Raw genomic sequence first — 26,207 nt, 5'->3', positions numbered from 1 at the left:
TTTCACCTCTAAGCCCGTGTGCTATTTTCCTCATTCTTTCGTGATGTTGTCGGTTAAATCTTGAAGCAGGGTGTGTAGCTTTAAATCTAAGACCTCTACAGTCACTGTTGCATTGGGTTCTGGCAGTGGGGTTGGGGTCTTTTTTGCAGATGGCCCATCTGCCGCTGTAAAGAGATCGGTGAGCTCAGCGGGTCCCCCTGATCTCTCGAGGCCGAGGATTGCAGCCTATGTAGGAAACAAAGATGGATAGTGATGGATAGATGGAGATGGATAGTGTGGCTCCCATGGCGATAGATGTGGCTGAAGTGGAGGAGGGAAGACAGGAACAGGAGTTGGGAGATCACACGTCCGCCATCTTACAAGGTGTGCATGCTCCCTCCTGGGGCTTTCTGAGTTTAGATGAGAAAATGTATCATTCTGGCATCCCCTGCTAGAACAAGGTCAAATAATATCTGGGAGAGTAAATACACTTTATGTTTAGAGACTGACTCCTTATGTGGTATAGTTAGGTTGACTACAGCCCACTGCATGTTACAGAATTAAAAACAAATACAGGAAGTAGCTGCTTCATCTGTACATTATATTTACTAGTATTAAAATTTTCTGTTAATTCTTAAGTTTTTGGTCTTCCCAGCAGAAGAATGGCAGCATTGCAATACAATGAATACCTTAAAGATTTGTTTTAATTCATGTTGCGTATGAGTTGTTGTTTTAATAAAAGTATAACTTATATGAGACTATAAATCAAAATAAGCTGTTCAAGCATCTTCAAGAAGGATGTGATGTACCTCTGCAAATGACCACAGAGTGAAAGTCAATTGAATTTGAGGTTTTATAATGAAGATTAGAAAATAATGTTGCCATTGTTGCCACTGCTAATATTCTCAGTAATCTCTGAGCATCACATTATTACAGCACTCACTTATTTTATTGCTTTATCCTCATGCATATTAAATAGTTTAACAATTAAATTAATTTTCCTTGACACCTAAAAAAGGGCAGGCAGCAGACATTGCAATAATGCTTTATAAGTCTGGACACTGTTTAAGATGGAATTTCTTTATAGTAAAGGATTTAAAATGTGTTGTATTAAATTATATCTGATGGCCAAATGACTGAAAGTATCTGAAAGATGAACTATTTAAAATATCTAATAAGAATTTCCTCCGCATTTATGTTCTTCATATTTCCAGAATAAACTAGAAAGTTAAACATTATGGTACATTTGGTTGCAAGGAGCAATACAAACAGCACTTTTTTCAAGTTGAGTTAGAGGTTTATTCAGGAGTCGCCAATAGTTTTTTAGTAAAACAGGCGATAATGCTAACTTTTTACCCCAAAAAACATAGGGCTTTAAAAAATGTATTTTGAAAAGTGTTATGTAGTATGCATTGTTTTCTATTGTATCTACATCTATTAAAAAATCAAGTAGCTTTAGTTTATATATATATACAGTATCTCACAAAAGTGAGTACAGCCCTCACATTTTTGTAAATATTTTATGATATCTTTTCATGTGACAACACTGAAGAAATTACACTTTGCTACAATGTAAAGTAGTGAGTGTACAGCTTGTATAACAGTGTAAATTTTCTGTCCCCTCAAAATAACTCAACACACAGCCATTAATGTCTAAACTGCTGGCAACAAAAGTGAGTACACCCCTAAGTGAAAATGTCCAAATTGGGCCCAATTATCCATTTTCTCTCCCCGGTGTCATGAGAATCGTTAGTGTTACAAGGTCTCGGGTGTGAATAGGGCCCTAAGTGAAAATGTCCAAATTGGGCCCAATTAGCCATTTTTTCCCCGGTGTCATGAGACTCGTTAGTGTTACAAGGTTTCCGATGTGAATAAGGAGAAGGTGCATTGAACCTAATATACGAAAAAACTTTTATTTTTTTCTTTTGCAAATAGCAACATTTTACACATCATTACTCAAATTTTATTTTTTTGTTTCAAATTCTTTATTTAGATAAAATGAAATAACGCAAACAAGGTTCACACTCAGTAAATCAAGAACAATGTACAACAGAAACATAGCTCGCAACAGGCATGTGAGAAAATCAATTTGGAGTAAATGGTGCATACATTCATGGTGGAGAAATAGTAGCGTAGAAGTGGTCTACATAAAGTCTAGGGTGAGATGAAATATAATGCACATCAACCATGAAATACTATCAGACATCCACGATACCACAATGTGTTAAGAGAGAAGAGCAGCATTCATCGTTGTCCAATATGTGAAAGAGGTAAACCGAAAAATCTTTTCGCACCAATAAAGATGACAAAGTGAGGTGAATCTTACGTAAGTGTAATACCAAGTTGACAGTTTGAGTAGACAAGAAGGGGGGAAGGAGGGTGGGCATATCGGGCTATGAGAAGGAAGGGTGGGCAAGGGGGGGGCAAAAATTCAGGAGGGGAAGGAGAGAAAAAAGAAGGAAAAATAAAAAAGAGGGGAGCAGGTGGTAAGTAAGGTGTAATTGAGGAGTTAACAGTCCCTGGGGGACAGAGAGTGGAAAGAGGACAGAAGGAAGGTCAAGAAAAGGGAGAAGCCGAATGGATCCCGTGGGGGCTTCCAGGCCCCTATCTCAGAAGGTTCAGGTAGCACCCTGAAGAGCTCTGCCCTCACCTGAGAGGATGAACATATTCCAGCATCCCCAAGTCGCTGTGTAGTGTTCCCTCCTGCCCTGCGAAGTCAGGATCAGGTCCTTGAAGTCATTAATGAGCTTAACCCTGGACAGCCAAAGTGGAATCGAGGGGGGGGTCGCGGACTTCCAACAGAGGCCAATGCATACCTTGGCCGCATTGAATAGATGGCGAAGGACTGATTTCTTATAGCGGCTTGGCGGGATAGAGGAACAGTGTAGGAGAAAGAGAGCGGTATCATCCTGGAGGACAAAGTCAGTCAGCTGTTGGGAGATCCTCTGCACCTCCGTCCAGAAACCCTTCAGCCGTGGGCAGCTCCAGAACATATGGAGCATGGAACCTCGGTCGCTCAGGCACCTCCAACATCTGTCCGACGCCTCAGGGAAGAAGCCGGCGAGTCGCGTCGGGGTGTAGTACCAATGCGACAGTATTTTATAGTTAGTTTCTTGAAGACGTGTGCAGATCGAGGAGTGCAAAGAGAAGCGGAGAATGTTCCTACGTTGAGTTACCGTAAAGGTCCTCTGTAGGTCTCTTTCCCACTTCAAGAGTCCCGGAAGGACAAACTCCCTCGGGGCTCCGAAAGTGTGGCATAGAGCAGGGACAGGGCGTGCGGCAAGGGAGTGGTCCCTGATATAATGGCCTCGAGTGGAGACAGTGGTTTCTCGAAAAGCGAGCGGGGTCCCAGTTCGTGGAAGAAATGGAGCAATTGAAGTGCCTGCCACCGGGTAAGCCTAAATCGGCCACCCGCAGGAGCGACGGCTACTCAAACTTTATTAACATTCAGACCAAGAAACATAGATGATCATGTGTACATAGCCTTTCTTCAGAAAGGATGTTTATGCTTCAAAATCTAAGGGACTGTCCAGGGAGAAAAAAGGGAAAGAACCCAACACCTAGAGATCAACAAAAGCAGCTACAGGCCTGATATTCCCCCACGCCTTTATTCAGACCCTTTGCCACCATCTGTCCATCCAAATCTTCCCTACCTCCCAAAGAATCTCACACACCACCACCGGAACAGGAAGGACTTTCTGCCGAAGGGATATCTGAAACTGTGCATTCCAGGTGTAATATCGGACTACTAAGCTGACTAGAAAAAGACTGTATATATCAAATCCCTTGTGATTCTGCAATGCTCCATATACCCATTCAGAATAAGACACGCTAGGCAAGAAAGGAATATTCAGAGGCCTCCCCACCTTTTTATAGACTTCTACATTGAAAGGGCACTGAAGCATGAAGTGGTCCATTGTTTCCACTTCACCCTGACACTCCGCGCTTGGACAACTATGGTTGTCCAAAGAGCAGCACTTTACATTCCCCTTCACATAGAGCCTACCGTGGAAAGCAAGCTAGGGTTGGTCCCTAAACTTCAAGGGAATCCGCTCAGAGTTTATCAAACCTAAACCCTCCCTCATAATATGACTTGGGCAATCCCTTAAGGCCAGTGGCTCATGAAAGACAGTACCCACGATCTTCTCACCCAGGGGTCTCCTAGGGAGGGACCTGATATCCCCCGCTGTCACATGCCACCATCTAAGAATTTTCAGGCATAGGGCAGCATAAGCTGGGAGCCTACAATGCTTGACCCTTAGGCTTTTCACTGGCCCGCCACTCTCCCAGCCTACCACTCCCCCAACAGCCCAGAAAATACCTAAACCAGATTTGGAATACCTACCCATCCAGGCGGTCTCTCGGCTAGCCTGTTACCAAAATGATGTTTCAAAAACATAGAGAGAGAAGAACACAACCAGGTTGACCATCCCTAGGCCACCCTTTCACCTAGATAGGTAAATCACATTCCGCTTCATAAGATTCAAACTCTTCCCCATAACAATTGGAAGAAACTATAAATCCTGGTATAGAAGGACTCTGGCAAGATGCAAACAAAGCTGACATACAGAAAGGTAGGAATCAGGTAGGTCCTAATCAAGTCCACCCTTTCCCTCAAGGAGAGCCACCACCCCCTTCCAGCATTTCACCTTGACATCAGCATCATTCAGCCTGGATTCACAATTTGACTTTGCGTAATCATCAGGGCCAAACACAATGCCTAATACTTTGAATTTCTGCTTAGGCCCCTGGAAGGTGTCCGGAAGTGCAAATCTCTCACCTCCCTCGCTCATCCACAAAACTTCACTTTTATAACAGTTGAGCCCCAGAGATAAAGACAGAAACATCATCAGCATAGGCTACAACCCTCAAGGGCGGCTCACCAGTAATGCCAACCAGCACCCCGCACAGTGCTCCGCTCACTAGCCTTCTGACAAAGGGGTCAATTGCGAGCATGTATAGCAAAGGGCTCAGCGGAAACCCCTGACACACCCCTGAACCAACCCCAAAGGGCTGTCCAACCCAACCGTTAATAAGGATAAAAGCTCTCTGGCTCTCTGTACAAAGTCTTAAGCCATCCGATAAACCCACCCTCCAGGATATACTTGTCAAGGAGAAGCCAGAGGTACTCATGATTGACACGATCGATATCCTACATCTGATTCAATGCCAGCAAATACTTTCCCCAGATTTCAGGCCTGCAATATTCTAGAGCCTCCGAGACAGCTAACCCAATACTATCCCTTAGCCCAACAACTGTCCTAACTACTGCGCTTTGTTTGCAGTTCTGATAAGGGTCAGGTGAGTGATATTTCCCATAGGCCCTTTCCAGAACCAAAGGAGCATGCTGGTCATACCGATACTTCCTAAGGAGAAGTTTCACCTCAGAGATCGCCCCTGAATCTCCACTACTCAAAACAAGGCAATCAATTTTCCGCAGCTGCTGGCAGGCAATGTATTTACCAAGCTGTTTCCTTTTTCCTATGGCCTTGAAAAACCCACTGATCTAGCTTTTGGCAAGCTCCCACCACTCCGATTTACTGCAGCAGAAATCCAGGACGGTTACCTGAGCCTGAAAAAAAAATCCTCAAAAGATTGTCTTACCTCTTCATCATCCAGCAGAGCCGAATAAATCATCCAAATACCCCTTCCTTTAGGTGGCATATCTGAAGCATTGAGAATAACAGACAGCATAAGGTGATCAGAGAACTCCACCATACGACACTCAGGAGCCGAAAAGGCAGAGCCCCCCTTAAAAAAAAAAAAACTATACTGCTCTCACAACTGCCTCACTTAAATGTGTAACCCACGCTTTCTTGGCAATGCTTAATATGTGCATCTGCCAGACCTGCCTACCTGGCTATAATATTAAGAAAGATGCTATCCTATCTCAGGCTGTCAGTGGAGCCTTTCTTGTCTGTGGGCAAAACGTTGCACTTACAGTACCTTGATGTGATGTGATCCTTTCGCAATAAAACCTTTTTTGGACTGCTATGCAAGATCCATGGTGTGCTGGCGAAAATGTATACTTAACAAAAGAGAGGTCATACTCGTATGACCCAACTGGGCTGATAAGGGCAAAAATCTCCTCTGCTTTAAACCCCATTCCAAGAATTCAGTCCACCACATACCTCCAGTTTGGGGGGGGGGACATCTCCAATCCACCTCAATTGAACCTTATTGTGGCGCTTAAAGGAGCTACCGGACAGTACTGCATTGGCTTGGCCTCCGCTGACATCACCCCTTGTAATTGCAGAATATCTGGCCCTATTTACCCTAGGAACAGCTGCAGTCACTGCTGCAGCATAAGAAATTACAGCATTTCTTGCTCCATCCTGCACACCACAGTTAGTTACCCACCCCTCTTTAGATAGTGTGGCAATGGCATTATTATCAGAGGTAGATGGTTCAGAGGGTCCTGACATAAAAACAGCAGTTACATTACTATTGTCAAGTCTTGCTTCATTACCAGCAACTAAGGGGTTACCAACAATAGAAATGTCCTCTTTAGCACTCTGCACAGCAGAGTCCATACACCCTTCGAAGAGACAGATTGTCAGAAAGTGGGCAGTGATATCCCACTCAGTTTAGTCTGCAAAAAACGTTTATTGAGTTAAGAAATATTTTGGATAAACATCCACTAAATATCAACCTTCCAAGGATTAAATTATTGACATGACATAATTAGCCAACTGGAAGAATTGTACCCATATAAGACCACAGGCTAGTTTTTACGAACAGCTACAGCTGTATCCCTTAGTTCTCATGGGGAACAATCCGGATTGTTTCTAACATTTGTTGTGGTTTGTATGATGTGTCAATAATTTGATCCTTGGATGGTTGATATTTAGTGGATGTTTATCCAATATATTAACTCAATAATCTTTTTTTGCAGACTAAACTGCGTAGTTTATCATTGCCCACTTTGTGACAATTTGTCTCTTCAAATGTCTCCCCCTGTCTTTCAGTACAATTTTTGTGCAATTGCCACATCGTAATGATGCATTTCACCTTTTTTGTTTTCACAATCCATACACCCTTCACTGGCTGGCTGAATACAGGTAGAATCATCAGCCTAACCCAGGCAATGAACTTGCTCTTCAACGCCCTCTGCTTCACCATCCATAGGAACTACACCTCCGTTTCCACAGGTATGTCGTAAACAAAAACAGCTTTTCCTTTCATCTTTGGCTTTAATGGCTTTGGGGGACATCATTATCCTCTTCCTCATCCTCAGAGACACCCAACAGGGCAAACTAGGGACCATGTAAAGGCGATTCCATCTCCATAATACATTTTAGCATGCCTGATCCCTCTACAGGCTTAGATAAGTCACCTTGTGCTATAGGCTGTTGCGGGGATAGGGGCACAGATTGTTCTATGACACACTGCCGGTTAAATCGTTCAGCTGCTGATCACCCCCAGACTGATTGGCAGAACTTTTACCACTTTCCACAAACATATCAGCATTTGGTGCAGGATGCAAACATTTTCAAATGTGCTGGGCAGAAATTCGATCCATTACCACAGAAACATTTTTTATAGGATACTGACTGTGGTTTCTTACACTCTGATGATGCCTGTACTTCACTGGCCTGTATGGGCCCCCTGGGCATTGCACGGATCCGATCCTCATTGCTATATTTTTCTTAGAAAGCCCCACTGGTTTCCTTTAGCATGACCACCAGCAGACTCTGTCTCTCCACTTTAGCCTCCAAAGCCATTAACTCAGGTCGCATCTGCTTTCTCTTAGAACTATGAAGCCGATCACTAACAAGTTTTTTATGTTTAAACTCAAATCTTAACTTTGCTAGTACCTCCTCCCCCCTGGTAACTCCCGCAATTCTCGCACAAACTTTCTTCCTGTAGGTCGCCAAGCTGTCGCCTTTAGCTGTGCCATTTCCCAGGTCCTCAAAAACTGGTATGGGAGGACCAGTACTATGGCCATCTGGGGGATCTTTCTCTGGGTCCAGCTCAGGCTCCTGCTTCGACTCTGGGTATAGAAAACAATTAAGCTCCCTTGGATCAGTAGGCCTCACTGGAGCTCAGGAGAGTACCAGTAGTGCAGCCACACACTTTGCAGGCTTGCAGCTAGATCAGCTTCAACTCTTCTGAAAAGGGTGTCCACAAGGTTTAGGAGTGTGCCTATGGGATTTTCTGACCATTGTTCCTAAAGACATTTCTGATGTGGACAGGAAGGCCTGGCTTGCATTCTCCGCTCTAATTCATCCCAATGGTGTTCTATCAGGTCAGGACTCTGTGCAGGCCAGTCAAAATCCTCCACCCTAAACTCGCTCATCCATGACTTTATGGACCTTGCTTTGAGCACTGGTCCTAATCATTTGGTGGAGGGGGGATTATAGTGCGGGTTTTTTTTTTTCAGTGGTAGGGCTCGACCCCTTAGTTCCAGTGAAGAGAACTCTTAAGGTGTCGACATACCAAGACATTTTGGATGATTTCATGCTTTCAACCTTGTGGAAACAGTTTGGGGATGGCCCCTTCCTGTTCCAACATGACTGCGCACCAGTGCACAAAGAAAGTCCATAAAGACATGGATGAGCCAGTTTGGGGTGGAGGAACTTGACTGGCCTGAGCTCAACCCGACAGAATGCATTTGGAGTGAATTAGTGCGGAAACTGTGAGCCAGGCCTTCTTGTCCAAAATCAGTACCTGATCTCACAAATGTGCTTCTGGAAGAATGGTCAAACATTCCCATAGACACACTCCTAGACCTTGTGGACAGCCTTCCCAGAAGAGTTTAAGCTGTTATAGCTGCAAAGGGTGGAACAACTCAATATTGAAGCCTACGGACTAAGACTGGGATGCCATTAAGGATCATGTGCGTGTAAAGGCAGGCTTCCCAAAACTTTTGGTAATATAGTGTATGTTCAAATAAGAATTATCACAGTGCATAGCTCTCTGTACCCTGTGAGTTGACTGGTCTCCTACTCAGCTGCCTTGGCAGTGTAGCTGTTAAAATAACAGGCTAGCAAGAGAGAGTCTGAGAGGCTATGTAGTTCCAATCCCTGGCCCAGCAGGTGATCACTAGTCACTTGAATTTAAGCCTTATAATGAGGACTTGTGATTGTTTGTATGTTCGCTAAAACATTTCCCATGTTCGAGATGTTCTGGTGCCAACCGAACAGGGGGGTGTTCGGCTCATCACTACTGTACATTGTAGCAAAGCATTGTTTCTTTAGTGTTGTTATATGAAAAGATATGTAGCAGGTTTTCCAGGCATTGGGCCTGATATGGGTCTGCCATTGTTACCGGTAACACTTCCAACACATTTAAGTTGAATACCCCAGTGTAAGATTGGAGACAATGACCATTCCGGTATCTTTGGTTTGTTTTGTTTATTTTGTAATGGGGATGGGAGAAGGGAATGCGTGGGATACTCCTCTGGCTCAACTAAGTTTAACTGGGACTTCTTACAGAAAAATGCCTGTTAGCGCTGTCTTTGACGCCAGCTGAATGCCGACCAATGCTTCCTGGCGCTTGAAGGTACTGTTTTGCTGAACTGTTCTAGAACTTCGACTTTAAACAATCTGGTTAACTCAGAAGATCCAGGACTGTAATACACTTGACTCCTGACACTTTGTTAGCTCAAAAGTCCGGTGAGAAGCTTCCTCCAGCCCTTCACTGACTAAGGTAACTACTTATAACTGCTTGTGCTGCTCAACACTGTACACTGCACGCTGTACACTTAACTCTTCAGGGCCCAACTGCTGGCGCCCCCTTTACACTTCAGGGCCCTCTCACTAGGCACCCCCTCTGACACTTCAGGGTCCTCTCACTAGGCACCCCCTCTGACACTTCAGGGTCCTCTCACTAGGCACCCCCTCTGACAATTCAGGGTCCTCTCACTAGGCACCCCCTTTACCGCTAGCTAGCTCTTGGATCCAAGGGACCTTCACCGGAGTGGTCCCCTTTAAGATGGGCAGACCCTTAGGGGTAGTTCACAGTACTCCCAAACTTGGATCCTCTCTGCAGCTCAGCTCAGCTCAGCTCTCTCTCTGTACTCTCAGGCAAGCCACCCAAGACACCCGATCCTTCTGACAGGAGGAGAGACAGCCGTACTCTCCCTCCTGGGACTCTGCTTCCCACCAAAGATGCTGCATCATGCGCTACCCTCAAACTTATACCCACTCCTAGAATCCTCTGTGGCAGAATCTGCCTTCTAGGGGAAGATACAGGCCTGAATGTGCCTCTGATTGGGTTTCCTCCACTACCCAATGAGAATCCTCTCATGGAGCCAGTGGGGAGACTCCCCTCTCAGCAGCCACACCTGGGAGGCATGACAGCCCAGCTGAAAATCATGGCCCCGCTGTTAGGCAGCCAAGGCCCACTATACTTTGCCTAGCACCCACCTTGTAGGGTGCTACAGATATAATAAAATATTTACAAAACTGCGAGGGGTGTTATCAGGACTCTGGAGGGGAGCCTGATGTGCAGAGGGTAGCCTCTAGCTCACTGAGGGATGGAGCACAGACGAGTCACCAAGGCAGTAGACGCAGGCTAACCCGAGGTGCGGAATCTAAGTGCCAACCAGTCATTAACCAGAGCCTCTGATGGTGAGGATGGATTTTGCTGCGTGTATAGCATCAGGTCGTGGTCCTCGGGGTTGCCCTGCCAGGAGGTGAACAGGTCCGGATCCGGTGGCAGATAAACAGACAAGGATAAGACAAAAGAGTGGTAACAAACAAGCCGAGGTCAGGGCAGGCAGCAGACAAGCAAGGTGAGGGACAAGCCAGGAGTTCAAACAGGAATAAAACTGGATACAACAGGTTTCAGGTTCAGGAACACAGGAGAAGCTGCAGATCAGACAGCAAAGACACGGTGCTGCTGAGATGCTTAAATAAGGCAGCCTGTTGCCAATTAATTAAATTAGTCTGAGCTAGGTTAACCCTTAGGTTGCAGATTCATGACAGTACTTCAGTGTGCACAGGGAGCGTTCCTGACAGGTGTACTGACTTTTGTGAGATACTGTACATCACAGAATGCTCTGTTAGTACTTCTCTCTGTGGACCGGCTCATGGGCTCATTAGTTATACAAACATCCAAATACCAAAATGCCTTCATGGGTGAATGTCAGTCTGGGGCAGACTTTATCTGCATGACTGCCCTTGGTTATGCCAACATGTGATGCTGAGCCTCCATAATTGAAAGAACTGAAAACTAATGAATGAAAAGAGTGAGCAAGGGACAATGAGTAAGCAATTTCAGTACAAGAGAGGAGCCATACAGCTGTGCAAGACTAAAGATAAGGCTGGGATTTAGCTTTAAAGTGGAAGTAAACTCAATAAATACACTTTTCCCCATTTAAATAATCAGCACATACTCTATAAATCGCTGTCTGTAGATCTCTTCTAATTTGCTTACTTTTCCTGCAATCCATTATTGTCCAGTTCTACTGTATGACATCACCAGCGCATGCGCAGAATGTCCCCTTTTTATGGCGCGCTTACCATGCCGTTCAGTAACATGCCGTGGCTTCGTCATGTCCTTTCTGTGGCATTGCTTTTCAATCCCGGGAGTGTACAGACCCATTCAGATTTTTCTGTTTACACCCCCATGTGACTTGCAACGTCACAGGAGGTGTAACCATCCGTGCATAGCACGGGACAGGAGCGAGAAGCTCACCTGATATGGTTGCCACAGTAATCCGGAATGAAAACGAGTCTTTGCTAAAACCTCACTCGGCATGTGCGAGATTATGGAAGGGAGAAACAGAAAGGGTGGAAGCTGCCTCGGAAGACAAAATATAAGATGGTGCTGGCTTCAGACATGAAGGAAGAAAATAAAAAACACACCAAATAACAGTAAGAAACATCCAAAGAGATCACTAACTAGGCAGAATGCAATTGAAAGATTTATTATACTGGCTGCATTGAGAAGGAGCACTCGAGGGCCAGAGTTTACTTCCTCTTTAAAGTTTTTGGTGCTGACAGTTTGTCTCCAAATGTTAAAGTTCTGTTTCAGTTGTCTTTATTTAACTTTTATTGTTCTTTTTTTTTTTCTGACAGGACCACCGGTGAATGTCACATGCAACATATTTGTAAACAGCTTTGGGTCGATTGCTGAAACAACCATGGTAAGTAATTACAAATATTGCAAAGCTTTACACAAGTACATGATCAATAGTCCAATACACCAAGAAATATCATATCTCAGTCAAAGGTGGCCTCAGCTGCTTTTATTAAGGGTTATTTACAGGTTTGGAATAATAACTGCAGAAATCTGTTTGGGCTGTACATATAAAATATACAGTTTTTGCTTTGATGAAACATTTGAACACAACCTCATTGTATTGGTGCAGGGAGCTGTGATCTAGCAGAAGTGTACAACAGTCCTGGAACATCAAAAAAACAAAGTCAATTAAAATACCAACTTTCAGAACACAGCTATGACATACACTGACCTGTCTTTTGTATAGATAAAGAACATAATATAGGCTCAGTTAAATAAATTTCATCATAAAAAAGAGGTGTCTTGTATTTTGAAAATTAACCCTCAATCTACTGGCTTTTTCTTTTTTGTACCACCTTGCACTGCCAGGGTCCAGTGGGTCTTGTACTATAGTTTGATACATACTGTATAAATAATAAATGTTGCATCAAGTTTTAGTATAATTATTTTTATTGTGAAACAGGGTAATTATGAATTTTGATTATAATTTTAGCTAGTAAAATATTGAATAACCATGAAATACTAAGAAATGCTGATTCATTTGGTGATAATAAAGTTTATTTGCCATATTTTGAGCATTTGACTGTGAAGAGTATTTTGTCTTATATTATTTTGCACATAAAGTCACAAATAAGGATACAAATAATAAAGAAATTGTCAATTGAGAGAAACATAACATTTTGATATGTAGGTGTAAGGCATAGGTAGTTAGAAAACGTATGAGAAAGTTTGATGAGAAAGTTTCACTGTCCACAGTTCAAACACACCACTTTCAGATGTTCTTGACATACATTTTTTTTTGCACACATAACACACTGTTTGAGTTTTTCTGTCTTTGCTGTTAGTGCAGACACTGCAATGTGCTTTCTTTCTTGGTGGTTCTTGTGAGGTAGAAGTTTGAGGAATGTCAGGGCACTCAGATACTCCAGCTAGTGCTTTTCCAAGATGTGTAAGGAAACCCTTCCTTTTGTGCGATTTACTTGCATTCCAGCTTGGTTTTAGCGACATCCAGATATGTAGGCGTTGATAGCACTAACATCCAACATGTTATAAAATATAACCATTGGCCATCTTCTGGTCGTCCGTTTAGAACTGTAAGAACCAACCATCTGATCCAACGAATCAATGCCTTCTTTTGTCTCATTGTATGACCAAATTATCTCTGTTATTTTTGTTTTCTTGATTTTGAAGAGTAGGCTGGTAATGCATAGAGCTCAAGAGGGTAACGACTTTGTTTTTCTTAGGACAGTATGATGCAATCATCACGTCTTTCTGGAAACCAAACAGAGTAGAGTAAACATTTTGATTTTTTGTGGTCGCAAACTCTTGGGGCAGTTCTTTTTTGTTTTTACAAATTTTTCCAACAACTGTGATTTTCTTCTCCAGTAATTTTATAGATAACTGCAGACCGCAAAGAAGTTATCACAGGTGATGTATCTTCCACAATGTAATATTCCTTGAGCCAAATCCATTACCACTCGCTCCCCCTGATTCACTTCCCTTCCTTGGTCTTGACATTTTCCGGTGTGCACCTGCATATCATATGCATAGGAAGTTCTGCTGTCGCATATTGCCCATATTATTATGCTGTATTTCCCTGGATTCGATGGAATATAATATTTGAAAGAGCAAGACCATCAACGAATCAACTGTCATCGACTCTCCAGGAACAAATGCTTCAGAAAGAGTTTTTGCCCATAGATCAAAGCATTCTCTAATGGGCAGCAACTTATCAGTAGAAGGGTTTTGTCATCTAGCAGCAGCATCATCAAATCTCAGAATTCTGGAAATGTTCTGAAAGCAAGTTCTGCTTATTGATTTGTTAAATATTGGGCAACCATGTTCTTTGCTCCTTAAATGAGACACTTCTTCATTCTTACCCTTGTAGACGCAATCAAAATAAGTACACCAATGAACTTGTACAATTCATCTGTAGTTCGATAAGACCATGGAGCTTCATATACAGCTGAACTTTCTTTATTGGTTCATTTACAGATGGTTTCAACAAAGGGTTTCCAGAAAAAAAGCACAAATGATGATTTGATTGTGTCTGTCTTTTTGCAAAATGGTTGGCACCTGGTGTTTCTCAAATGATGTTCACTTGCCTCGTTCTGCCTTGTGAATTGTTGATAGGCACAGAATTCCATTTTTCATTCTTATCTTTTGAATAATAAATAGTTCTATGCACAGATGAATATGAAAAATCGGTTTGGGTGGTAGGTGCTCTGAAGGTGCTATCATCATAATCCAAGTTGTTTTCTTCAAGGATGTCATCTATTTCATTTTCATCATCCGATGGCTCGTAATCTAATGCAATTTGATCTTCTTCAGAATCTGAGTTCAACAAACTAAGTATTTCTTCATTACTGAGGTGTTTACGAGCCATGATGAAACTACACCACCAAGTGAGGAAATCCTAACAAATCTTCAAAAGCTAAGAAAGCAAGTCCTAACATGCAGAAACATGTCCTAATTTGCAAACTGAAAATGGCCCACGGAGTGCAGTACAGTAATCATGTGACTTGATGAGTCATAACAGAGAAACTATTGAAGAGCAACATGGGTCTGATGGACCCTGCCAGTGTACAATGCTATAATTTGAATTTACAGAAAAAGTATAAATAAAAAAAAAATCATGCTTTCAGTTATATATACAGTAACTGCCTAATTAGCAATAAAAAAGTCATAAGTTCTTATCAAATAATAATAAATTCCATTAAAAAAACACAGCACAAACTGCCTACAGGGTCCACGGGACCCTGCCGGTAGACCAAGGGTTAAAGTAGAATAAAACCATTGGTTTAACACATTGAGCACAATAAAATAAACATTCCCAAGTAAACTATGTGTTAGAATTCTTACGCCAGCACTTTTAAAACTTTCACTGCTACTGGCTCCTGCTCTCTCAGTGCTGCTTGCCCTAAACACTGCAAGTGAAAGGAGCCACCTTGAAAGAGGAAACCTGCCCGGCGGTCATTGCACCAGCTTAAACTGGAACATAGGCAAGGTTTGAAGAATAGGGAAGCTGGATACTGAGTGAGTGATTAAATCAGCTGCTGTCAATGTATTCATATTAATATTACTTTAAATTGGAAGCAACTTCACATTACTAATTGTAGTATTCAGTTTCCCAAATTAGCATGTGTTTTAGAACCTTTCTAAAAGGTTTGCCCAAGAATAGTATTTATTTGCATGGGGAATGTAATAGTGTTTGATAGTTTTTGCTCTCAATTGTGATGCTTTGATTGTGCTTTACTTAATGCTTTACTTTATAGTCATTATGTAGTGGATGTAATGTAAGATCTTTAATTAAAAAAATGTCATTAAAATTTCTCAATAAAGGAATGTAAGTAGAAGTTAAATTGTATTACAGGAAGGTCTTCATTGCTGTCTATCTCAGGGAAATTCACGCTCGCTATTTGTCCTGGTAACCAGGAATTTCTTCCTGTTCCGTCTCTAGGACAAAAAGTTAAACTCTCCACCAGAACACAAAAAAAAAAATTAAAATGAAAGGGGTTCTAATCTTTTCCTACTATGGCAAAAGTTTATGATGCCCACTGCATTACCAAACAAAATGTCCTCTAGTAAGGATAGATTCGCATATATGCATCTCCTTCATTTGAATGGACTGCTGTATCTGCAAGAAATGCAGAGTACAGGTCCCTGACCCTTTACCCAAAATGTACTTGCAGGGAAGCTGCAGGGAGCCTCGTGATACTATGGCATCATGTGGTCTTGCGTACCAAAAAACTTGCTACAATTTTAGATGCACAAGGGTGTCATTAGGAATTAATGGCACCCCTACATGTCTGCTAAAAAGCAGCGCATTTTGGCTGCAGGTGTCTGTGGGTGCAGGATGACATGTGATTTACACACATTCCAACACTCGCAGTAGTAGGGAAATGTTGCTTTACAAATATATTTATAATTGACATGGTGAACATTAAAGGGTCTACCTATAAAATACAGAATGAGACTTTAAAGATGAATTCCAGGTATGGCATTTTTACATAGTTACATTGGTCCAACTTGGTCCAATGTAACTATTAATATATCATCTATTGGATCCCTCTAGAACCTATAAATCACAGACAGCGCTACTACAGTGGTCTCCATTAACTTCTGGATCCTGTGCTGAGTGGCTGCCCTGCTGCATTGTAAACATAGGGGGAGAACTGCTTGGTCCAGGTGCCGTTCAAAGAATTCTTTGCATTTTCTCAATTAATGCAAAGCATCCTTTGATTGGACGAGGTGGAGAGTGTGACATTATTGCCCTCAAAAATAATGGAAATTATGGGCGCAAAGAAAGAAGGTGATAAAAGTCCATTAGACATCTGTTATAGTCCCATATGAGTCCCTGAAGTATAGGAGGCACTAGTGGCAGCCTTTCACAGAGTTAGCCAGCTCTAGTAGATCAGAATAAAATTAAAAAGTAGAGAAGTGCATATAAGTCCATCTAAGTGCAGCATATAACCACTTTACCACCGGAGGATTTTGCTGTCTTACGTCTGGGCCACTTTTTGCGATTCGGCACTGTGCGACTTTAACTGACAATTGCGCGGTCGTGCGACGCCGTACCCAAACGAAATTTACGTCCTTTTTTTCCCACAAACAGAGCTTTCTTTTGGTGGTATTTGATCACCTGTGCGACTTTTACTTTTTGCGCTATAAACAAAAATTTTTTTTGAAAAAATAACAATATTTTTCCCATTTTTTTATATGAAAGTCCCCCAAAAAAAATGTAAAAATCAAATTTTTTTTAAATTTTTGGCCAATTTGTTTTCTGCTACTTATGTTTGGTAAAAAAAATCACAATAAGCGTCATTTTGATTGGTTTTCGCAAAAGTTATTGCGTTTACTAACTAAGGGAAGGATTTCTGTAATTTTTGGTGTTTTCTTTTTAACGAGTAATGTCGGCGATCTGCGATTTTTTTGCGGGACTGCGACATTGCGGCGGACAGATTGGACCCTTGACTGACATTTTTGACACTTTTGGGGGTACCAGTGGCATTACTGCAGTAATCAGTGCTATATATATGCACTGTTACTGTAAAAATGACACTGGCAGGGAAGGGGTTAATTTTATTGGAGAGGGAGGGGTTATTGTATGCCTGGTTATTACTAACGTGTGTGGGGGGAGGTGACTGTGTGACACAAGGACAGATCGCAGGTTCAGCTATGCTGAACCCTGCAATCTGACCCTGCCTGTCACTTAGGAGATCTGCCCGCTTGTGTTTACACAAGCGGGCGGATCTCCACACTCGATTCCTCGACGATTGGGGAAGAGCAGCGGGAGCGAACGGGGAATGTCTGCCAACCTATTTTTAGTTACATAGTTACATAGTTACATAGTTAGTGAGGCTGAAAAAAGACACAAGTCCATCCAGTTCAACCTATGATGTGTGTGTGTTTGCTTTTAACCGTACATTGTATACCCCTGTATGTTGTGGTCTTTAAGGTGTCCATCCAATAGTTTTTTGAAACTATCAAGGCTCCCCGCTGATACGACTGCTTGCGGAAGAGAATTCCACATCCTTACCGCTCTTACAGTGAAGAACCCCTTACGCACCTTAAGGTTAAACCGCCTTTCCTCAAGTTTTAGTGAGTGGCCACGTGTCTTATTGTATTCCCTTACTCTGAATAGTTTGTTCCTTATGCTAGGGTCGCCAGTACAGTATTTGTACATTGATATCATATCCCCCCTCAATCGTCTCTTCTCCAGAGAGAATAAGTTCAGTGCTTGTAGTCTTTCCTCATAGCTGATGTCCTCCATTCCCCTAATTATTTTTGTTGCCCTTCTCTGGACTTTCTCCAGTTCCAGCACATCCTTCCTATTACTACGTTGTCAAACGTTATCGAGCCACTTTGCCGCAGTAGTGCTCTAGTGAGCAGACGGCAAGTGGTTAAGATACAATTTTATTAAAACAATGGGTATAAAAACTCACAAGATTTAAAATAAATACAGGCCCATCAATAGTGTACACTGTTGGGACCATCTAGTCCTACAGGAACCGCTTGTGACAGATGAAACTGTCAGATCTGGCAGGGGGAGCCGAGGACACTGGATCGTATCCCAGGACCGCCTCACACCGATCTAGAGTGCATCTGGAACACACTCACAGGCGGATGTGACATCAGATAGAGAGGATGATTCGGTGTGTGACTCAGGCAGGCTATGCACTCGGAGCCAACTGCTCCTTCTACAGACCTTCTCGGATATTGCCACTGTTTCATTTTATAGAAATAGGGAGGTAGGCGGACAGCAATGCTCTTGCTGAAAACACAGTGCTGCTGCTTCAGCCCAAAAACATAAAATCTTCACAGGAAAAATAATCACAATGAAAAAACTAACATTATTGCCCTGCTTCTCCACCTCACCAATCAGAAAACACTTTACATTCATTGAGAAAATGCAAAGTGATCTCTGAATGGCCCTGCGCTGAGCAAAAAAACTCTCCTGTTTATAAAACAGCAAGGGAGCTGCTCAGCACAGGACCCAGAAGCTAGTAAAGATCATTGGAAAAGCAGTGTCTACTACAGTGATTTCCAGGTCCTAGAACCATGATGGCGAACCTTGGCACCCAAGATGTTTTGGAACTATGTTTCCCATGATGCTCATGCACTCTGCAGTGTATTTGAGCATCGTGGGAATTGTAGTTCCAAAACATCTGGGATGCCAAGGTTCACCATCACTGTCCTAGAGGGATCCCACAGGATTGGTATAATTACATTGGTACAAGCTGGGACACTCTAACTATGTAAAAATATCCATATCGGGAATTCTTCTTTAACAAATATTCTCTAAATACTGTAGAATAACTGATTCTCCACCAGTGAATATTTGTGAAAGTCACATTTTCTGCTTTATAAATAGACCACTAACAGTGTTCTGACTGTGACAGTAGACTTCTTTACTCTAAATGACAACGTTCTTGAAAACAAGTTATTTTAGATCCCTAATGGCAGGTCATGTAAGGCTGTTAGACCTTGAAGGGCAACGAAAAAAAATGAACTTTGGTGAGTTCCAGGAAATCAGCTACAATAACAGGATCAAACAATATGTCTGCAAGCAGCTGGAAAAATACATTAAATATTAAAAATGTATATATAAATTATTATAAGTTCTGTATATGTATTTTTTTTCTCAAAGGCACTTATTAATGGTAGTAAAAAACTGCTTGTGAATTATATTTAAAGTAATTATGAAATAATCTTATTTAGTTGTCGCATTAAATCTCTCAGTGTGAGTCAGTAACTCTGGCTTTAGTATCACCGCACATGTATGATTCGGCAAGAGTAAATAAAGCTAAACTTACATTGGTCCAGATGGACTTGATGTAAGTATCTATATCTGATATCCAGAGGGGAAACCACAAGAGCAACTCGGAAGATCACAGCTAACAGATATTAGCTATGGGTACTTATATCGACCCAAGCTGAACCAATGTAGGTTTTAAAAAAAGATAATTCATGGAGTTCTACTTTAATGTTTGATTTTCAAAGCTCTGTGGTCTGCGTGAACCATCATAAGTGGCACCATAAAACAATACTAATATTTACAATCAATTTAATTATTTGTTAAATCTACATGTGAATGGGCTTAGTAAAAAAAAAAATAAAAATATATGAATGTAGTTGTTTATTTATATTATGTTAATAGTACATGCATATTTTTTTTTACATTTACAGTTGCATATACTGCTTCCCGTTTCCATTGCTATACATGGCAGTTTTTTATTGATCTGTTTTACGGTGCATGTCTATAAGCCTGCAGACCCACTGTAAAGCTGGGCATACACAAGCAGTATTTGTTGAAAATTGTTTGCCAGAGCATTCAATTTTGCCATAACTGAGTCAACTAAGTCCTTAACATTTTGTGTAGACCTGCTACTTTAACAGAATCTAAGAAAAATGTTTCTTTCAAAGACAAAACAAAGCAGTGTTCTGTCCTTCAATTTGTTATCCAGGCATTGCTGTAATGTATTTGTTTACCCCAGTCTCTTTTTAAGAACTTAGAACTCCCAAACATTACATATATATTAGTCTTTGCTAATATATATATTAGCAACGTCTCTGGAGAATAAAATGGCAGTCGTTGCAATATTTTTTTTTTTCACGCGGTATTTGTGAATTGGTATTTCAAGTGCAATTGTTTTGGAAATAATACACTTCACTGAATTAAAAAAAAAAACAGTAAAGGTAGCCCAGTTTTTTTGTATATTACAATTATATTATTAGTAAATAGATAACTAACACGTTATGGTTTAAAATTTCTCACACTCGTGGAATGGTGACAAACTACGGTACTTAAAAATCTCCATAGGCGACACTTTAAAAACGCTTTTTAACGGTTACCAGTTTAGAGTTACAGAGGAGGTCTTTTGCTATAATTATTTATTTTGCTCTGATGATCGCGATGATACCTCACATGTGTGATTTGAACACCATTTACATTTGCAGGCGTGATTTACCTATGCATTTTCTTTGGTGTGCGAGCTCACGGGGACGGGGGCGGTTTAATTTTTTTTTTCTATTTATTTTATTTTAAATTTTTAACATTTAAAAAAAAAACTGATCACTTTTATTGTTGTCACAAGGAATGTAAACATCCCTTGTGACAGTAATAGGCAGTGACAGTAACTCTTTATGGAGGGACTCCAAACCCCTCCAGTGGATTCAAAGTATTTAAAACGTAGAAATCTGTATTTTTTAATACTGACAGTATTGGCGCTGTTGGCAGTCGAGTAAACCAGAAGTGACGTTATGACGTTGCTTCTGGGTTACATGATCGGAGACCCGATCGAAGCCAAATCGACTTCGTTCAGGACTCTAACCAGCCTGTATGTATCCCCCCGGTACAACCACTTCTTCAAGCTGACGTACAGGTATGTCAGTTTGCGGGAAGTGGTTAATATGGTCTTATGTTGTATTTTCCTGGCCTGTTTATTTTTTCCTGTATCTCCTTGCTTCTCTTAAAAGCCTGTGATTTACAGAGCTCAATAGCTCAAGGTGAAATGAACACAGGTGATTAAGTCAAAGCAGTGACTCCCCTACTCCCACAGAACAGCTCCATTCAAGGTTTTAGTAAGAGAGAGCATGCCTGAAAGGAGAAAATAGTAAGAAAATATTTTAAATAGAGAAAGATACACAGCACATACATAATGGACTATTCATTTTCAGGTGCAACTCTGATGAGCTATTTGGAATCTCCCTGAAGGTGATTACAAATAATCCAGTTTAAGGTAAACTAAATGAGCTTTCTGATTTTAGCATAACTGGGAGTTTTCTATATAGCATGGATCACTGCTTGGATTCACATCTACCTGAAATTTATTGTTCAGGTAAATACATCAACTCATAATAATACTTTACAAGAATATGTGCTCACTGAAAATATGCTATAGTTGCTCTTTGAAACATAAATACCAGTATTCTATTTTCACTATTTATAGACAATATCATATTTTGCAAAGAGAAAAATATGGGTGAGTAGCATCAATCATCAATTTTTTTAAAAGAACACTACAGACAATAGAAAAAAAGATGTATTTTCACTTGATATTATTTGCATTATACACTGCCTGAGTACACTGCGTATACACTGCAAAAAAAATGTCGCCACCTGGAATTAACTAATTCCTTTTCTTCCCTGATGGCATGGGCATATTCCAACTTGACAATGCCAGGATTCATCGAGCTCAAATTGTGAAAGCGTGGTTCAGGGAACATGAGACATCATTTTCACACATGGACTGGCCACCACAGAGTCCAGAACCTAACTCCATTGAGAATCTTTGGGATGTGCTGGAGAAGGCTTTGCGCAGTCTTCCGACTCTCCCATCATCAATAAAAGATCTTGTTGAAAAATGAATGCCACACTGGACAGAAACAAAAATCTTGTGACATTGCAGATGCTTATCGAAACAATGCCACAGCCAATGCGTGCCGTAGTCAAAGCCAACAGAATATTAGAGTGTGTGACCTTTTTTTTTTCTTTTTTTGGTGGTGACTTTTTTTTTTTGGCCAGCCAGGGTATAATACTTGTAAAATCTAAGTTTCATATGATTTGGTATGGCAAACTCTCATTAACATTAAATATATGACCATACATAAATTACTAAGAAGCTGATCTCAAGGCAGATATGAAAGGCAAAACTAATGGAGCGCTATAATCATTAACCCCTCCCTAAATATCTTATTTAAATGCCAGAAATATTTTGAATTGATAGCAGCCTCTTACAATCGACTGCACAATTTATAGAGAACTTAGAGAAGGAGAGGAAAAGCAGCTAAAGAAGCCACTCGGGTATTTTGTAGTGCAAGGAGCAATGTTGATAGGAAGTGAAAGCAGAGTGACAAAGAAATTAACTTATCAGTGTGCTGCAACTCTTTTCACTGTCCAGTCACAGAGTTTGGATGGGATTGGGGGGATGGTATATGAACGTAATACTTCACCAGAGAAAGACCAGGTCCCCTCTCCTGCTAGACAGAAGTGTGCCCCCCTGTGGCAGGGCTGTATAAATAACAAGACTTCATGGGCAGAAATACAAATCCTTTGGCAAGAAAAACAGCCCTTTTAAAATATATTTATATAATCTCTGTATTTAGCTCTTTGCCTGTCGCTCCACTTCAAGACCTCAAAGTGTTTGTAAACCTTAGTCATGGAATCTGAGCAAAGCACATATATCTGTTGTGTTTATTTATCTCTATCCAAAGCTCTGATTTTAATTTCTCTATGGTGCTTTGTTCCTCTGTTCACTTCTGAGAAGCTTCCCCAACACATGGGATAAATTTGTGTCAGGGAAGGAGATAAGCACAGAGCTTGTCTATTCAGAACACAGCTGTGTGAAGGGGGTGTGTTCCTTTCCTCCAATCAGCTCTCACACACTGTACTTCTAGCCTCCCCGCACCTTCCTTTGTGCTCCTGACCGATGAAAAAAAATTCTGAAGGGGTGTATGGAAAAGACGACTGCAGATACACAAGTAAAACCCTACCCTGCTTTAAAAGAGTTGAGGGATCCAATGAAAGTAAAGAGATATGATCATCCAAATTAATTAGTCATAGCAAATGCTAAAATTCTCATAATTTTATTTAGAAATAAGAAAGGAATACCGGATGTAAAGTGATGTTTTTTTCCCCCCTTAATAAATTTATGTTAAGAGCATGGCTTAATTGGATAGAAATAATGTAGTTTCGATTAAATACAATTTTGTCCATGGCTTCCTTGGTTTGCAATCCAGACTTCACCCCAAGTCTTAACCCCCAAGCTTTTGCCTGGTGGACAAGTAAAGGTCTGATACGTATTGTTGATTTCTGTGATCATAGGGGTATCTTAGCAAAACAAATCCTACGAGAGAAACGCCAACTTCCAAATTTAGAGATATTTCATTACTCTCAGATTGTATAGTTCCTAATTACTCTACAGCATACCTGTATGTCTGATCTCACCACCTCCACCTTGATGGAGTATTTGTGTAGGCCCTTTGATAAACACACTGGTTACATCTTCAAAATTTACAACATATTGACTTCCAAGTAAGAAAAATAGTTTTATTTGAATAGGTGGAAACAAGACTTTGGGGGAGACATTTGAAGTAGATGAGTGCTTTAAAATGACACAGTGAGCTTCGAAAATCATACATAAATACCATTGATCGAAGCAAACTACAAAGTTTTGATGCAATGGTACATGGCACCAGTGAAAGTGACTGTGTACGTCCCAGGAGATACCTCCTCTTGCTTTCGAGGTTGTGATATGGAAATTACAGTACTACATACAGTACATGGTGGTTTTGTCCAAAAGATCAATGATTTTGGATCCGTATCTACAACTATTCACTCACTTACTCAGGTGAACCAAATTAGGTCACCATAGTAAGCATTACTAGGATGTCCGGCTGACAGGACACTGGAACATAAAAGAAAACTTATAGCATTTATATTTACGGCAGCTAGGATTGCAATAGCTAGGTACTGGAGGTCATCCATGATCCCCTTTGACTTGGTGAAAACTAAGCTGTCATGGATCATGGTTAACGAATGCCTCTCGACAATCCTACTTAAGAAACAAGACATATTTTACAAAATCTGAGAACCCTGGATTAAATACCTGTCCGATCCCGTGTGAAGCATTAGTGATTAGACAGGTTTAATTTAATGGAATGCACTTTCTTTCTCATCTTACTCTTCTCTCCTCCTTTTTCCCCTCTTTCTTCTGGTTACCGCTTTTTTTTTTTTCCTGAACTACCAGGGAGATAGATAACAGGAAAAGTTTGTTTCCATAAGGAATGTAAATGAAGATATCAGTCTTAAAGGCCATGTTGGCATGGTTTCCCAAAATATATCTGTTCTTTTGTTTTATGATGGTTATTTCATAGCGGATTTTGATGTGGCTTATATCAGGTGTGCAAGTCAGAAGACATCTGTATACTCTTCCCGCAATACCCACTGTACCATGATATTAGTTTATGGGATTTTGTTATATTCCTTTGATGTTCACATGTCTTAAAAACTTCAATAAAAATATTGGTAAGGAAATAAATATTTGTACTTAGGAAAGGGCAATTTTTAAAAAGTAACGTTACTCCTCTTGACTTGTCCAAGATGGTGTCATGGGTCCATTATGGTTTCACCCAGGTTCCCTAGCAATATGGCAGGTGGTCATGTGTCATTAAGATGTGCTTACACATGTGGGATGATGCCTAATTCACTCCCACAGATTCGAGACCATATCCCCACGCTTTATGTGCAGTACTGTATTCTAATATCCTCATGCATGCACATTGTCATCTTAAGAGTGGATGCATTTGATGAAATATTAATTTCGTGCTGCCATCAACATGGCGGCAAGATCCCCTGCATGTGCGGTGGTGATTTATATTTACTACCAACAAGCTCAACAGATTCTTCTAACTTCGACTTTTGCTTGCTCAGAGAAGGAGCCCCTTTTTGAGTGGCGATAGGCTAGCTATATTCCTATTACAGAGAACACAGAGCAGACCAGGCACACACCAAATCATGTGCCCTCTATGGGGCCCCGCCTGGCATATACAGTCAGTTAAGCAATAAGCAGGCATGCCCGAAAATGGTGCTGGCTAAGCAAATCCCTTTTCTTCAAACAACTACAATGACAACAGTATTCAAAGCAAAAACAAACAACCAATATTGTCAAATTCAAATCCAAATTGAAATCAATCAAATCAAAAGTCAAATGCAATTAATATATTAAACATTTACATCATGTAAATAACTCATACATAGACAACAAATTGCCAGCAAAAGGAAAATAAGTGTTACCTTTCGTGCCCTGTGACCCCTTAAAAAAACTCAACCAGCACAACAGTGAAAGAAGTAAATGAGAAAAGGTTCTAACATTAGTTGGCGTGCCGGCTTTTTCTCCTGTTGCGCGAATTTGGATGGTGGAGCCGGGGACAGAGGCCCATGTGTCCAGGTCACCACTGTTAAGAATAGTATTGCAATGAAGGACATAGGTATATCTTTTGTTTTTGTATGGTTTACTGAGTATTATTATTGTACACTGGATCACAGGGCATCAAAAGCAGAGTGACAAAGGTACAAGATTAAACACAGTTTTTATACCATTTTGTGTAATATGTGTTACGTATCCCATCCTTTACATAGTGTCTACCTTATTCTGACTATTCTCTATCTGTGACACATATTCACGGGGAAGGGGGAAATTCTGATTATCTGAGATAACATTGTAAATGTCACATAAATGATAAATGGTGATAACTGAGGATAAATGATGCTTGCATACTAATTGATTTTTGAAGTGATAATTAAAAATAACATGAAAGAAACCCATAATATAAAAGAGAGAATCTCATTCAAAGACACAAGGTCTTACATCCTTTCCTATTCACCTGCTTCTAACCATTATCCCACACATCCCACACATCAGTAACAATGGTTACCATCCTTGGTCTAGTCTTACACACATCCTTTCATTCCTACATTGTCTAGACAAAGCTAAACGGAGGAGAAAGAACTCAGAACACAAGAGATAAAACACAGT

At 41.0% G+C, this 26,207-nt stretch overlaps 1 protein-coding gene across 1 annotated transcript in view; it reads left to right on the top strand.

The window, feature by feature from the left end:
* Positions 1 to 26,207, top strand: part of GLRA3 (glycine receptor alpha 3) — a 369,294-nt gene that overhangs the window by 100,215 nt on the left and 242,872 nt on the right. The window contains 1 exon segment of the mRNA XM_082269464.1: positions 12,006 to 12,073. Within this exon segment, the coding sequence (XP_082125590.1) occupies positions 12,006 to 12,073 (68 nt within the window).

This window comes from Pelophylax lessonae (genome assembly GCF_965119305.1).
Source record: "Pelophylax lessonae genome assembly, chromosome: 1".
Taxonomy (NCBI): Eukaryota; Metazoa; Chordata; class Amphibia; order Anura; family Ranidae; genus Pelophylax; species Pelophylax lessonae.
The sequence above is the reverse complement of the archived record's forward strand: the minus strand, read 5'-3'. Positions and strand labels throughout refer to the sequence as shown.